This window comes from Podarcis vaucheri (assembly GCF_965113315.1).
Source record: "Podarcis vaucheri genome assembly, chromosome: 12".
NCBI lineage: Eukaryota > Metazoa > Chordata > Lepidosauria > Squamata > Lacertidae > Podarcis > Podarcis vaucheri.
The window spans coordinates 38,920,723-38,937,930 of NC_138750.1; the positions used below are offsets into that span (position 1 = coordinate 38,920,723).

At 40.9% G+C, this 17,208-nt stretch overlaps 1 protein-coding gene across 2 annotated transcripts in view; it reads right to left on the bottom strand.

Annotated features, from left to right (window-relative positions):
* The window catches only part of RUNDC3B (RUN domain containing 3B), a 32,033-nt gene extending 22,226 nt beyond the window's left edge, over window positions 1-9,807 (bottom strand). For both annotated transcript variants that reach the window (XM_082193224.1, XM_082193223.1), the window contains exons 1-7: window positions 9,346-9,807; window positions 5,118-5,233; window positions 4,811-4,944; window positions 3,276-3,361; window positions 2,293-2,382; window positions 1,041-1,121; window positions 319-487 (exon numbers count right to left, since the gene is read on the bottom strand). In XM_082193224.1, coding sequence (XP_082049350.1) covers window positions 319-487; window positions 1,041-1,121; window positions 2,293-2,382; window positions 3,276-3,361; window positions 4,811-4,944; window positions 5,118-5,233; window positions 9,346-9,449 — 780 coding nt within the window. In that variant the 5' untranslated portion in view covers window positions 9,450-9,807. The remainder of the gene's footprint in view (window positions 1-318; window positions 488-1,040; window positions 1,122-2,292; window positions 2,383-3,275; window positions 3,362-4,810; window positions 4,945-5,117; window positions 5,234-9,345) is intronic.
* Window positions 9,808-17,208: the final 7,401 nt, after the last annotated feature.

The following is a 17,208-nucleotide window of genomic DNA, read 5'->3' on the forward strand; positions in this document are numbered from 1 at the left end:
CTACTATTTTCTGAGTCCTTCCTAAGCACTCTCATTTTGGGAGATATAATCTATATTGACGTCATGTGCTACCATTAGGCTAGTCGTGAGCTTTTACAGCAAGAGGAAAGTAAATGTGAAATACTTCTAGTGAGCTCCTTTTTTGTTTAAAGCAGCCATGTCTGAAGGTTTCCGTATCTGGAAAGTCATACCAAAATAAAGCAATTATTTTCCAATGGTAAGAACAAATTTCTCTAAAATAAAGTTTCTAACATTTTCTATTTACAATTGTAACGCACCAAATATCTTCAGCTTCTTTCAGTCAAAGTAAGGTTTTACCTTCTGCTCCAGTGTGAGGCGGTATTTTTGCTCCACCCGTTTGCATTTGTTGTACCAGCTGTTCTCATCCATGTTGAAAGGAGGACCAATGTTTTCTGGTGTGCTGCTTTCACTGCCACTACTGCCAAGTGTTCTTAGCTCTTCTTCATCACTACTGATGCTGTCAGAACTGAAGGACCAAGAACCAAGAACAGCTTGTTGCAAAATTCAGCTGAAAGATCTAGACTCTGCTTTAGAAATGCAAGCCATTGTTGAAGAAAGAGACCCCTAAGTAGGGTTGGATGCAATTGTTCAAATCTGTTACAAACGCATCATGAAGTTGCAAGTTCTTCCTTGTGCAAAACACTGGGAACTCAGTATTAGGGCTCAGTCACACATTAATTTTTTTAGTATACTGCTCTTCATCTGAAGATCTCAAGGCAGTTCACAACACTTCTGTTTGCACCACCGCTTTCCCCTGGGAAAACCTGTGGTTTAGTGCTGAATCAGAACAAACATCAGTTGGGTTTTCTGCAGACTGCTGCTAGTTCCAATTTAGCATTAAGGAGGTTTTCCAGAGGAAAGCAGTGGGGCAAAGGCAAAACCACTCGGACCCACAACTAGAAAGTACAGGACAAGTGGAAAACCACTCTGAAGTGTTTGAAGTGATAAATAAATGTCAAGCTAGCCTGGTGTAAGTTAAAGTTTACAGCCAAGAGGAAATTACGAGAATAAAAAGGTACCTTTGGGTGAACTTCAGGTAAGGTGTGAAGTCTATCACAGCTGGATAGTTGCCATCCAGGCCCTCTCCCTTGAGGCAGAAGCTTATACAAGGAAAGAAATCAGTAATCATATTAAATCAAGAAAATGAAATGATAGTAATACTAAATAACCTTAGCATATAATTTGATTTTCTCACAAAATTGCCAGTACACAGGAGATATAGAAAATATTTTCAGTAATGAAAAGTTAGGCTTGTGTTGAATCAAGAAAGAATTCTTGTGATATTTTAAATGAAAGTGCAGTCTATAATTATTTCAATAAATATATAAAAAATCAATACAATTATTGTATTGTACTTGATGTTACCACTCTCAAAGGTAAAACTTGAGGAGGTATTAGTAGGAACTATTTAATTCTGCCATGGTATGGCAGATAGCTATGGTTACTATAAAGCGCTGAGCAGCAAACAGAAAACCCTTAGTCACAGAATAGGGATTGATTGATCACAACACTAAATTATGACTTGGCATTCCATGAATAAATCTGCATGACTCTCAAACTTGCACACACACCCTCCCCTTTCTTCCTTTGATGCAGCCCCAAGGAGATTTTCCATTTTAAAATTAACCACAGCTCCCCACATTATCTGAAATTGCAGAAACTGTGGGTAGTTCAAACAAGCCAGGATCAAAAATATGGTTTGTAATGTTGGCTTGTTCATGAAACATTGTTTAATCACTGTTCTCTCAACTGGGATCTGTGGTCAGTTTAAAACTAGAAAGCAAATGCTTCTGATCTCCTCCTTGCAAGAGTGCCAGGAGAAGGGGAGCATGTAAGTCTGAAGCTTGCGAAGGTTAACATAATACTAAAGCACAGCAGTGTTACATCTGATGTAACACTTGGTGTTGATTTCCAGTTTTACCTTGGAAAAACAAGACACTCCTCCCATCTTCTGATGACATTCAGCAAAGCTAACTTCCTGAATGTGAGATACGTACATGCTGAGCAAGTAGCTGCACTTATATGCTCAACTCTACAACTAAAAACATAATGAAAAGGTACCTACAATAAGCTAGATTTAAAACAGGATACAAGTTTCAGACTGGCATTTTAGGACATATGCCACCAAAAAATTGAAGACAAATCAATTACATATGGGACAAAATAAGCTTATGAACTTTTAGCATTATTGCCAATGCCAAATTTCATAAGCTTCCCCTCCTCATACTTCAACAACCTTATACCACAGAAGTTTTAAATCCACAGGAATACCTGAAATCTATAGCATTGAGGCCCAGCAGCATACCAGCTAGCATGTTTGCTTCTTCTCCCAGGACAATTGCTCCATCTTCATAGAATCTTCTATAAGATTAATTTCCAGTTCAGTTATACTCTCTGCCATTTTAGTGACATGCTAGCTACACAAAGTTAAAGACAAACTAAACAATCAGCATTGTCAGCTAGCAATTTCATATTTACAAAGTTAACACAACTACTTTGCTCAACACTGCAACTGGAACATCAACTCTTCCCACAGTTTTCAAGGCTATTGTGAAATGGGCACGCAAGTGTTAAACCCTATTTAATCACATCAACTGGCCAGTATAAAGTAAAATGTTACTCTGAAAAAAGAAACATATTATCCAGCATGTACTAGATTTTGGTATTCCATCACTATATAAAGCAGGGAATCCAATTTGGCCTGCAACACCATTTTTCCAAAACCATGCCCACCAGTCAATCCACTGACATCTCTTATGGATGAGGGTGGGGTTCAATCCCGTGTTGTTTGTGCACACCAGTTCCCCACAAGGCAGCAAAATTTTGCCCACCCTCATCAACTGATGGTGTGTGTGTGTTAAAGCCTGCTCAGAAACCTGCAGAGAACATGACTGAATTGATGAGTTTCATCCTGATAGCTGCTGCTTTTCTGGTTACTGTCCTCACCCCCACCAATGTAAGTCAACTCTGACAGGAGGGTGGGTCCATCCACATATCAGTGACCTGATGTGATTGTAATATCAGATAATGCCCCACCCACCTGTCAAAGTGAGCCAGCTGGGGAGAGAGTAGATAAACATCTGGCTAATTAGGACCTTCCTTCTATAATCATTTTTAGCACAAAAAGTGAAAAGCTGAAAAGTGAAAAATGAATAAGTCCCAATAATTGAACAAATGTTGGGGTAATAAAAGTATTACACAGATGAACTTTTGAAAAATACTTCAATTTTTTGTTGAATAAAGGAGATTAATACCTGGTTGTTTTGAAGTCTCTCAAAGCTGTGGAAATATATTCAGACAAATGCTTTTCCATAAGCGCTACTCTAATCCAAGCTCTTCCCTGAAAAAGCAGCAGCCATGAATTAGGTATTGTTAGACAGAACAACTGAATCCAATTTATATCTCTGAAAACCATTCAAGCTGACAGAAGGAAAACAATAGTGTCACATAGCAATAAGCTTCACACTTGGTGATCATTCACCTGCAGTCCATTTCTCCCCAAATTAAGTCTAAAGTGAACAAATCTTATTGTAGCAAAACCCCAGTGGATTTCATTAAAAAAATAAAAAAATAAATAAGCAAGTACTCAGAAGTGTAAGCAATTCTGGTGGGTGGGGTTTGGTTTTTTTTAAAAGCAATCTCTTTCAAGTATTTGTTAGTGCCAACCCACAATGAAAGCACAGAGGAGTAATGGTTTCCTCCAAATCATCCAAACCAGATGACAGCTGAACTCTCACCACTTGTCTCCTGCATATTCACGCATGCCACCACACCACACAGCCTGCATCATGCATCCACCCTTAAATAAATGTACATCACTGTACACTGTATATGGTAATACTAGGGCAATATCTTTTTTAGGCAAACCAAAATATCACAAACACCAGGCTGTTTCCGTATACCATAGAATAAGGTGGTAGAATGGGCTATATCATTCAGACTCAGTACTGTTTTTCTAGAAACAATCATTAATCTGAGAAGCAAGATATAATTATCCAACAGCAGTCTTCACAGAAAACATATTCCTGCAACGCACCTAAGCTTAAGAAAGTTGTGACCACCGCTTTTACCTAAGTTTTTCTTCTGCTTCTTCTTCTTGTTAGCAAAGTTCCCAACAAGTAGGAAACAGATGTGCAAGAATGGCTAACTTTTCATCCACAGGGCTACAATGTCCTACCAGTTTAACAGATTTTACATATATTCCCCCCCAAAAAAGTTATGAACAATACATTTCTGCTTTAACAAGTTAAGAAATACAAAATAAAATTTACTGTACTATTTCTATTTTTGTCAGGAAACCATATGGAAACTTTCAAGTTAAGAATCCTTTGAGATGCAGTTATATGAAACTCAAAATATTAATACACACCTACACTCACCAGAAAAAGATTCATACTAAAGTTTTCGTGTTATGAGATCTGGTCAAATGCAGTATTTAAAACAGCATTTTGATGATAGCAATGATCATGTTTACAGACCCATGGTTAGAGCAGTAACATCATCTATTGCTTTCCAAAACACACATGCAACCGCAAACACACAACACTTGGCTCATCACAGAAGGTAGAATCAAAAACTCATGAATGAGTCAAGTTATGTAACAAGTCTTACAGGCTTTAATAAAATATAAGGTTCCTGATCTGTTCACAGGATTAATGTACCTCAAAATAAACCAGCACAGAAAGCTTCTGCATACATCTATCAATATAAAATGTTTAACAGCAGCAAATAGCATAGGGACATCAGCTATAAATTAGAAAGTTTAAAAATGAATGTATAGTCTTCTCACCTTGGCTCTTGAAGAACTAACATTTTCCATATTTTCAATGCTGCAGATGCAGTTATGTGAAACCTTGCGACAAGCTACTTTAATATAATCCCAGAAGCTACGAGGACTTTCATAACCAAACCAAGTGATTTGACCTGAAACAAATATCAGAAAGAGAAATAAACAATTAAAATATATATGCCTGAATGATAAAATGTCTGTTCTTTATGATGAAGCCATAACAATTAAAACAGCCTAAACCTCATTTATATTTGCAACGTATAGGCAGATGATCCAGTGCCATTTAACATAAAATCTGAACAGTTACCTTTGAGTCTATGGCTTAAAATCTGTTCCAGAATGGCTGCAAAATTGTTAAATTCAGGAGAAGAATCATCAATAGTTTCAAAACAGGATCGATCAATCAGTGTCTTGATAGAAAACCTAAGATACAAAAAGCATGAGTTTAATTTATGTTAAAATATAATGCAGGTTGGACAGCATAGTATTTTAGAGAAGCATATTTCTTGACAATAGCACACCACTAATGTTTGTAATTTCCAAAACAAACAGATTTAGATTTCAACAATATTTGAGTTTTTTTTACTATATTCCACCTTAGTATGCAAATATCTCTTACTGCACAGCCAATCAAGCAGTTGATTTGTGCCTCTTCAAAGTGGTATATTTGTTCTGTTAAGAAGTTCAGATTACAACGGATATTATCCCAAGTATTTAACCAAAGTGTTGAGTTAGTTCCCCAGAAGAGCATTCTAAACTCCTTCAGATGGGAAGCCTACATGAGCACAGAAGGCTTCCTGATAGACTTCTAGTATGTGGAAGATGATGAATCTGGTAATGGGAACACAATGATGTGGGAGGGGCCAATGAGCTTGCCCTAATTTCTCTTCCACCAGATAGTAGTAACTGAGTGGTACACACTACACAATTTGTTAAAAAAAAAATAATTAAAAAAATAGTTAGATATTAAACACTTCGAAATAATAAAATTGGTAAAGTAAAACACCACTCATGCAGATACACAATAGTACCTCCCTCCCACCCATTCCCATCTCACTAGTTGCATGATAAACACCTATAGTACATTGCTGCATTTACTCAACTGGAGAATCACAGCTACTGGTGCTGTCAGGTTGGCACTCAGCCTGTCTGTATCAAACCTGGACTGCAGATGTAGCAGCCACAGCACAGTACTTAATTGTCCCAATTCAAAAAACATAATGGAAGGATGTATTTGTAGATACATCTGGCAGGAGAGAGCACAATCATATGCAGAAGTAAGGATGAGGTTATGCTTGGTTGCCTGAAGACCATTCTGACTGCTACAAATGAGCAGGCAAGTACATATTTCCAGAGCTTTGCTAGAAGACCTGAACAAGTGTTGAATAACAGAGCTTAGGAATTGAGTATATGCTCTGAGGCTTTTTTAAATCAAATATTGGCAGCAAGTATGCATCTTATCTCTCTGTTACAGCAGAGGGGAGGAGAGCATTAGTCTCTCTTCATACTTTAAAACTACAATGAATTCTCACACAAACTAAATACAGGACACAAATTGGCACAAATCTGGAGGATGAAAAAGGAAAAACAGGACCTGAAGAGGGCTATCAGTTGAATTATGTGAGACATGACAAGTTTGTGGGTGTTAAATTCACTGAAAGTTACCCACAATGTGAATTCAACACCCATAGCATTCTTTTTTACTCACATTTTGATATGACAATGTGTCCCAGTTCACATAAAAAACTCCCCAAATATAGTTCTAAGTTGAGATAATAAAACCCTGAAAATAATCAATTGACATGCTATAATACAGAAAAATCTATTTCTAATGTATAGAGCTAAATGAAAGGCAATTTCTACAGAATAGAGCAACTAAGAATACAGTAATGGCACCATTAATGTTTAGAGCCTTAGTTTTATCTGTGCCAGCCTTTTTCTTCTTTTTTTTGTAAGAGAAATACACGTTTGCCTGTGCAGGGTTCCAAGAATATGCCATTACACATAAATGAATTTCCGGTGCCTGAACATTCAACATTAATTTACTAACCATCTATGACTCTGGAACATGTAAATATGCATGTGTAAGTGTCAGCATACCAGCTTATACAAGAAGCTGAGCATATGAAATTCCACAAAGGTAAAGAAAAATACCCATAAACATAAATATGGCTATAACCACATTTAAGCCAAGTCTTCCTGATTGTAATATATATTTACAACAGATGATGATAGCAATGTTCAAATGCTTCCTGTAAAATACACTAGTATTTGGAATATTTATTAACTTTTCAGCTTTAAGTGTGAATATCATAAGACCTGGAAGACAATAAAACAAATCTTAAAAAAAATATATTACTGTCTCTCAGTAATAATATACCCCCCAGGATTGTGAATGAAATGACCCAAATTTGTATTATCCATGATTAATTTTCACTCAAATGCATTGCTTTTTCTTTATTTGTGTATGTAATTGAAGTATATATTATTGATTTAATAAATAAAGTTTAAAAAGGAATACTACTCTGTCTGTCATTAATTTGGGAAGGGAGCATCACATGAAGAGCAAAGAGGGGACTGATCACTTCCCTTATTTTCTTCAGTTCCATTACATGCCTGCATTTACCTTGACCATACCATCAGACCAGCACTGAGACCATTGTTCTGGAAAAGGCAACAGAGCCAATCTGGCTTTTTCACACCTAGCCACCCTCTCATTCCCCTCAACCAAACACAAACCCATACCAGTAATGAAATAAGGAATGTTTTCCCTTCTTGCAACTCAGAACCTGCATAGATAATTGAGAGAGAGAAAAGCCTCTCCCACAAATACAGCCTGAAGGGATGGAAGTGTTGACATATATGCATGTCTGGACCACAGCAGCTCCTATGGTATCCCCACTGGTGGCTTGACAGGTTTTCTTCCACTGCAACCTTGTTCCTAAGTGAGTGGGGGGTTTTTACCCATAGAACCAAATGTGAGATGTTCACTGACATGGGAGATACTAAGCTCCTAGACTCAGGGATCCCAATGTCTGGTGAGAATGGTAGGTTTGCCTTACCTCAGCTATATCTTAGACTTCAACCTATGTCTTGTGTCCTATGGAACTCAGACAAATGTTTTAATAGACGTAACACTTCATATTCAGAGTCAAACTCTGAGACTGCTAGAGTTGGACAGAATGTTATGAACGGAGCATTACAGAGAGAAAGCACATATATGCTAGGAAGAGGCTGATATCAATGGAGCAGCAAAATGCACATCATTATTAAAGATGGAGGTGGGTGGTGAGACTGCTCCCTGGTGAGATGAAGACACACCATGGTTCAGTGAAATCTATGCCATTCCGTGTGAGACATTTTTTGCCTTTACTATAACAGTGCCACAAAAGCAGCCTTTAATCTCCCCCCAATAGAATGAATGGCAAAGCTAAACCATTCATTTGTATGGGGAAGAACTCCAGGGACACAAACACATGGGAACTCAGCCAGACACAGCATCTGTGATAAGGGGAAGGTTTTGCCTCCCCTTAGCAATAGGAGCTTGTCATCATTACCATTACACCAGTTCTCTTCTGCAGATACATACCCCGTGTTTTCCTTAGTCACATTTCCTTAGTCACATTAATAGAATACCACTTTCCCTCCATATGCTTTGGAGTAGTACCATGACATTCAACACAGACTGTTGTCAAGCTGAGATCTGGTTCAAGTATAACTGAGCTGCGAGGTAGAGAGATTGCATCCTGTATTGCTAATGGGGCAAATACAAACTCAAGGGCTTAGTATAGTAATATTTCTCTCTTGGCATTCACAGTCAGTACAGCATGAGACTCTTAATCTCAGGATTGTGGGTTCAAGCCCCATGTTGAGCGTAAGATTCCTGCATTGCAGGGGGTTGGACTAGATGACTAGTCCCTTCCAACTCTATAATTCTATGAATCATCAAAAGCACCTGATGGGGCCAGAATCAGGCAGGCTATACACCGTCACTCACCATACAAATGCCCTAACACAGATCACATTCCAGTCCAGGATCCCCTACTTGACACATCTAACAGCGCACATGCAATTAGCTGTAGCAAATTCAGATGGGATAGAGTTCTGCACAGATGCATCAGGAAGGTGTAAGGAGGGGGAGGAGAGAGAAAAGACGAATGCAAAAGTAGAGGGAATTCCCTATTCTGCTCCCGAAGTCTACCTAAGCAGAGTTTAGCTGCGCCCTGAGCATCCTTTCACACACCCCACCACCATTCAGAGCCAGCGTGGGGGAGAAGAAGCTGGGGTTCCCTCCCTGCTGTTAAATGCAAGAGCGGAACGGAAAAAGAGCGCGGGGTGGTGGCGCTTACTCCGGGTTAAGGCAGCAAAACCTGAAGGCATTTACTGTGCAAGCTCCTTGAAACACAGCGGGGGTCTGCTGGGCACGCATTGCAGAGCAGGACCGCCAACTGAGCGGGGTTATCAACGACACATGCAGCCCCATACATACGGAGACAAACCCGTGTGCCTGCGTGTGTGTGGTGGAGCCAATTCACCTGCAGACGGTGATGAGATTCCGCCTCTCGACAGTGGCGTTGCGGGAATGGACGCTTCTCCTCCGAGAGGAGGCGTTGAGTCCCCCGATGTTGAACGACGCCATCTCGCAGCGGAGGGCGAGGCGGGGGCCTCTGGCGGCGCCTTTGTTCGGAGGGCGGGAAACGGCGGGGGTGGGGGGGCAGCGGCTGCTCTACCGCCGCTCCTTTCCCCTGCCCCAGCTACCGCCCCAAGAGGCGGCGGCTGAGGAGGAGGAGAAGCAGCCCGGCAACCCCTCCACTAGGCACCCAAACGGGGGCAGCAGCGCGGCTGGGCATGAGGCCACGGCGGGAGAAGGGACCGGAGGTCCCAGCAGCGGTAGCAGCGCCTCCTCCGCTCCGCTCGGCTCCTCGCTCGTCTGAGCCTTCGAAGCCGCGGCTGCACCTCAGAAATCGCCTCAGCAGCACCCCGAGGCCGGGACTGCAGAGCGCCGGCTCCGCCAGCCAATGGCACGCCAGCAGGGGCGGGACCTGAAACTGGGATTGGTCTTCTAAGCAAGGGGCTCGCGGGTTCTCCCATAAAGGCAGCAGCTGTCCGTTAGGAGGCTCGGAAAGGGCGGGGGAGCGTTGTGTGGGGCGGAGGGTAGCGGGGGGGGGGGGTTTGAAGCGGCTCTTGAGGCGGAGGTGCGCCCTCGCCCGCCGCAGTTGATTCATTCGCTCTCCTTTCTTCTCCTCCTCGCCTCGCGCTTATATAAAAGTCACGCTCCTTTGTTGCTGAGACTTTTATTCGCGATGCTCGTGTGAGCCCCGCTGGTGGGTTACAGCAAAACACACAGAGGCTTGTGTGGAGCCTACAGAATTTATAGCGGCGTCAGGTTTTGGGACACCAAAGCTTGTTTCGTCAGATAACAATTTACCCGGCTAACATACATGAGAAGGTGGGAGGGTAAAAGCACCGCAGCCCAGTTCACGCCCCCCACCATAAAATAAAATAAAATAAAAATTCACAGCCTGGTGGATTACAGGCATAATTACACACATGTGTGTGTGCATGTCTATATAGGCATACAGAGATGTTCAGATGGGTGCATCCACTGGCTGAGGATAGCAAGTCATGCATATGAAAAGGTGCCATCTGGTTCACACAAATACATGTCACAATACCGCTGTTAAATCTTCAAGGTACTGAAAATTCGCAACTTGACAGTAAAACCACTTTTTAAAAAACCATTTTCCCAATTTGCGGTTTAAATATTAAGCCTACATTGGTTATTATTTATTTAAAGCATTTCTACATGCCTCCTGTGTTTAGACAGTGTAGAACAATATTAAAATACATATCAAAAGTGTATTGTCAAATCTTGAAAGGCAGTATTTTTGACGATGCTGAAGTCCCCTACTCTATATTTGCAAGACAGTTTGAAATATAGCTCAGTCAAAGCTTATTTTAGGGACATAAAAACTTCAGCTTTTTTTTTACTGGGCTGTGTTTCAAATAAGAAACTGGGAACTAGTAACCAACTTCAGCATCATATATTTGTACCTGGACAATAAAGAGACAGAGCCCAGCAAAAGCATTCTTTTCATTTAAGGTATATGTGTTTGTGTGCTTACAACCTGTTCTGTCATTCAATCAGACAATATACAACAGCACATGATAGCAGACCAACATGTATCAACGTAACACAATCCAAACTATAAACAGATTTCTATATAAATCTGAAATTTTTGCAGTCAGGAACTTGTTGGGAAAAGGCACTGGAAAGTGTTGGATAACAATTGCTTGAAGAGGCATCATATACAAACAGATCAAAATGAATACTCACTAAATAGCTGACTTCATATATCTTCCCAGCAAACTCTGTGCAAACAACTCAGGATGAATGCTCAATAAATTGGTCATCTGGAAACAACGTATGTCCCAAGCACAAAAGAAGAACTAATTGTGCGTGCAAACCAGATAACCAAAGCAAGTGAACTCAGCCACCTGCTATACATCAAGCTAAATTTATATCACACATGTAAGCAAAATAATATCCAAGAATTAAGATTTTTGAAAACATTGTTTTAGAAAACCCAGCATGCCAAGAATATGGGTTCCGTCCTAGCAGAGAATAGGCAGAACTTCCCCCAAGTGAGGAGTCATGGTTCTTTCCCAGAGCTATGAAGGGGAACGAAAACAGCTGCAAGAATGGACTGAACTCCAAGGTGGGCATCTTTTGTTCCACAGTTTTGTGGCCCATTAGTATAAGCATGTTGTTTTGCTCATTTCTATCTGATGGAGGAGAGATTCTGAAGAGAAGTTCTCTGCAAAAAGCTTTATAGAATACAAGAAGGGTGAAGTCTGATCATATTCATCTTCACTCAAAAGTCAGTCCTACTGAGTTCCTTGAGTCAAGTAAATGAGTATAGGATGTTGCTGTGCAGTGCAAGCCCATAAATGTCTACTCAGAAATAAATTCTACTGAGCTGAATAGGACCTACCCTGGCTAAGTGTAGTGGTACCTCGGTTTATGAACTTAATCCATTCCTGAAATCCGTTCTTAAACCAAATCCATTCTTAAACTGAGGCACGCTTTCCCTAATGAGGCCTCCCACCGCCAGTGCCCTTCCACCGTTCGTAGACCAAGGTAAAGTTCGCAAACCGGAGCACTACTTCCTGTTCTGCGGAGTTCGTAAACTGAATAGTTCATAAACAGGACTGTTCGTAAACCGAGGTACCACTATATAGAACTGAGCCTTAGTGATTTAAGCCTCATGTATTGAAGCACTTTCAGGGACACGTGAAAATAGTGCTGCTGTGCTTCATTAATTATGAGTCTTTAGGCCATTTTCACACTTGAAGTTTACAGTTTGAGCCTGTTTATTCAGAAATAAGCCTGTTAACTCAACTTAGTCCCAAATAAAGGTGCATTACCACTGCAGGAGTAAATTGCCTTTCATAATTTGCTGAGACCACCTGGGCAATACTTTATTTCTGTTTTATGCCTTTTGACATTCCTACACACTGCAATTATGCAAATCTTGTACTCCAGCTGCAAATGAAATAACACAAACATTTTTATTCCATCTAATGGAAAACACTGTTCTGCTCAGTAAACTTACTGCCTCCTGAATGCAATAGGCATTTATAGTTTCTGCCTATCCATGTATATTAAAAAATCCCACTGAGTTTAGTATTCTAAAGTAAGTGCTCACAGTATTGCAGATTGCAATTCTAATCATGTCTACTCAGAAGTGATTCCCAATGAATTACAGAGGACTTACTACCCAGTAAGTGGATTAGTACTGCATGCTTAGTCAGCCAGCAAATGGTGTTAACCAGTATCACTGCATGTGCTACTGGAGCACATTCTGTAGAATGTAGACAAGCAGAAATCTACATTTTTAAACTGGTATAGTAACTGATTTCTGCTTACTATCCTACAGCATAAACTCATAATTCCATTGTATAAACGATCTATTCACCTTTTTCTAAACTATTATATCCAATATGGAGTTATGCACTGAAATTATATTTGATCATGGCCTCAACATTTTAAGAAATAATATGAAGTTGAGATGAGCCTAGAAAGAATAAATAATTTGGGGGGGGGACATATTTTAATGCATACATCTATTTACAGTGTGCTTTTGTTTAGGAATGATTACAGTAGAAACTGGGGCTTGATTTAAAACATTATTTTGCATTTCTGAAATGCAAAATTGCTCTGATTTAAAGGGCGCACCAAAAGAATTAAAGGGAAAGGCATAATAGGCTTTAAAAATGAATTGTATCATTTTAAAAAATAAATGTCCGTTTCTAACTATTTTGGGACCCAAGCCCTGTTGTCTTCATGTTCCTGACTCACTGTGTAATCATAAATTCACCTGAGTTCAGTAAGGACTTGCTCCCTGGTAAGAATTCCTGGGAATGCAGTCTCAGCTGACTTGTAATGAAAGCAAAAAAAGTTTCTTCCTCAGCCATACCAATACATTGCCACAAGGTGGCCTCATTTAGTCAAGCAGTTATGTTTGCCTAGGTGCACCTTGGTTTTTTCTTTATCCCATTGTATACCATGTTAAACACTCCTATCCAGTTAAAAACAGTATACCCACAAGCTTTAGCCTCATCACTATTGAGACAGATCAGTTGGTTCAAAGCGTCAGCGATTATCTGCTTCCAAAAGGCATGGTTTTTATGAAAGTTGCAAAAGTCAGCAAATTTTGTGAAATCTGCAAAAAGTTGTGAAGTCAGCAAAAGAGCATGACTTTACTGAACAAATCAGAATATGCAAAAGATACTGAGGAGGTCCACATTTCTGGGATTAGGGTGGGCTCACACCTGCAGCCAGTCTGCATTCTTGGTATCTGCTTATAAACATGCTAACTGGGTGTGGGTGTTGTCAACACTGTAACTTCGTTATTCCTAAAACTGATTTCATGCTAGCAAATTCTACTGTGTTTAGGGTAAGATGCTTCCATGTGATTTTTAGCTCGGTGTATTAGGTGCTTAAAAGACACAAATTCAACAGGAGCAGCTTTCAGGCACCCAAAGATAACTTTCCCGATTACCATATCTTCTTACTGGGGGGAAATCGCGTCTTTGTGGGGAAATGGTCTCATGGACCAACTTCGGCCCCGGGGCAGAAAAGAGGCAAAACAAAACCCCAACCCCAGTGGAACAACAGCTATGACTCTTCCATTTGTGCAGCAGGCTATATGCTAGCCAAACAAAAATCTGAGATTTCTGCACTCACACACATCTCTCCATCCAGACAAGTAAGAGGCATCATCACAGCTCAGAAACACAATTCAGCTACTGGAGGGTGTAGAGCAGGACTAGTGAGGCGTGTAGCCTGGGAAAGAGGCTTGACCTGGGGACAGTCCCAAGGGTAGGATGGAGAGGTCCTCAGACATGACATTCCCCACCCGCTGCTGTATACCCAGAATGGGTAATATAATCAAAACCAGAATGACCAAAAGCCAGAGGCTGAAAGCACAGAGGAAGTTTCACCATGCTGCAATTACAAAGGTTGAAGGTTTCCCTAAAGTGCACCCTGGATTTATTTATTTAAGTATCTTGCTCACAGCACCACAACTCACATAGCACCAAGTGGAGACATCTGGGTGTTCCCCACTGCCACATGTACTTTTTTGTGGGGAGGGACATGATCTATTATCCTCCCCTAGTTATTAAGAGTGATTACATGTTTGGTGTGCCTCCCAGTTATTGTTAGAAGGCAGTGATGGAGGACCTCCGTTCTATTTTTTTCCTGAAGACATTTTTCTTCCCTGTTGTCTTCTCAAAACCCACACTTTACAAGATCTTATTCTTTCTCTTTCCTTTGAGTTGTGTGGCATCAGTCAGAGACAAGAGTAAGCCTGATTGGCAGATCCATTTGCTGCCTACCTTCGTTCTACATGGCAAGATCCAGACAGATTTCCCACTGATTGCAGGGATGTTCACTTATTACTATAGTTCAGCTTGAGGGCTTTGCAATGGTGAACTGAAGCGATCGACCATGTTTGTGCAAGAGCTTCTTCTGGTGGTGATAATATTTTTTGCAAGTTGTATTATGTGGAACCAATCCAGGTCTCTCCAGGCGAGTCAACAGAGTTCACTGTGGGATATAATTATTGAGGGTGCTCTCATACATTTGTCTAATATACTGTACATTTGTATAATAGCTATCATTAGAGATAACCTTATCTTTTCTTTTCTTTTAAATTACTGGCCACTTTGATAATCAAAACGACATTGAAATGCTATGACAAAACACAAAACACATTGTAAATAGGGAGACACACACAATTCATTTTGAAATAAGCACCCAGTTTTTAAGCAAAGGTTACAACTTTGCAGCACCAGAGCTCTTCACTTATGATAGAAACTGCATATACAGTGTACATTTGAAGTACGTGTGAAGCACATTTTCCTTCTCTAAGAAATCTAGGCACTGTGATTTGCCCCTTACAGAGTTACACCTCTTAACAAACTACAGTGCCCAGAATTCTTTGAGGGGGGGATTGTCCTTTGAATGTGCTTTAAAGGTACAGTGGTGCCCCGCAAGATGAATGCCTCGCAAGACGGAAAACTCGCTAGATGAAATAGTTTTCCATTTTGGAGGTGCTTCACAAAACGAATTTCCTATGGGCTTGCTTCACAAGACGACAATGTCTTGCGAGTTCCTGCTGGTTCCCCCCCCCTTTTTCTAAGCCACTTATCAGCTGATCCGATCAGCAGATAAGCCGCTAAAAGCCGCTAATCCGTCTCCATGGGCTTGCTTCGCAAGACGAAAAAACCGCTAGACGAAGAGAATCACAGAACGGATTCTTTTCGTCTTGCGAGACACCACTGTATAGTGTGTATGCAGCCAGAGTGTGCCTTGTTGTTGTTGTTTATTGATTTTATATACTGCCCTATAGCCGGAGGTCTCAGGTCGGCTCACAGAATAAAATCAAAATATAACACCACAAAATACACAATCAAATTAAAAACAACAACCCAATAACTCCCCCACACACACACATTTAAAAAGGGCATAGGATGTCAGTCAAATCAACCAAAGGCCTGGTCAAAAAGGAACGTTTTTGCCTGGCACCTAAAGTTGTATAATGAAGGTGCCATATTTTCCCTTTGATATGTACCCCCTCTGTTAAATACATCCCATGATCATGCTGATTAGCTCTAGTTCCGGTTTGACTAATATTCATAGCCTATTTAAGCATGCGCAATAGTTTTCTAACTGTTCTCCTCCTTTTCCCCTTGTGGTTCTGAACCACCCACGCACCTTCCTAGTACCTTATAAGGCATCATCTTTCGGCTACTCTCAGTGATTTCTTAACTTGACTTATTACCACGAGTTTCCTGTTCCTTCGCAATGTAAGCAGTTACAACAGCAAGGTATGGTTGTTTATGCTAAGCTTTTCTTACCCATTTATCCCACAGGTGCCACTGCAGAGAAGGCCTGTGAGTGTTGCCACCCTCTGGACCACTCGAGGAGGAGGCACGCGAAGAAGGGCCTCAGAAGATAATCTCAGGGTCTGGGTGGATTCATATGGAAAGAGATGGTCCTTGAGGTATTGCAGTCCTGAACCGTTTTAGGCTTTATAGGTCAAATCCAGCACTTTGAATTGGGCCCAGAAACTAATTGGTAGTCAGTGCAGTCGGACCAGGGTCAGTGTAATATGCTCAAACCCTCTTGCTTCGGTGAGCAACCTGGCTGCTGAATTCTGTGCTAGCTGAAGTTTCTGAACTGTCTTCAGAGGCAGCCCTACATATAACCACCTTGAGGTTACTAGAGCATAGACAACAGTAGTTTAAGCTATCCCTGTTCAGATAGGGGCATAGTTGGGCCACCAGCCGAAGCTGATGGAAGGCACTCCGGGCAACTGAGGCCACCTGAGCCTTGAGCGACAGCAAAGGATCCAGGAGGACCCCCAAGCTGTGAAGCTGCTCCTTCGGAGGAAGTTTTGCTTCAAAGGTTTTGTAGTAGCAAAAATTGCTGCATTTGGGGCTTTCACCTATTGGCTCCGGAGGCAAATGGAATCCTGCTTGCTTCTGCTTACTCCTGCAAGTAAGAAGGAAGGAGCAATTGGGTTGGAGGGGAAGGAGCAGAGAGGTGGGGATTCAGAGCTGCTCCTGTGAAACTATCATTTATAACTTTGACAAGCCAGACCTCTAATTTCAAAAGGATGTGGTTGACAAAGCACAAACCAACAACCTCCCAGTCCTGCAGAAGGTAAATCCCACTGATGAAAATATAGACAGAGCTGAACAGAGATATTTCTGATCCCATGATGAGTCATAACAATTCAGACTGTAACATTTCGTTATAAATTAAGGGGATTTCCGCTGAACTGAATGAGAAACGAATGTTATAGATTAATTTTGCAAGTGATGTC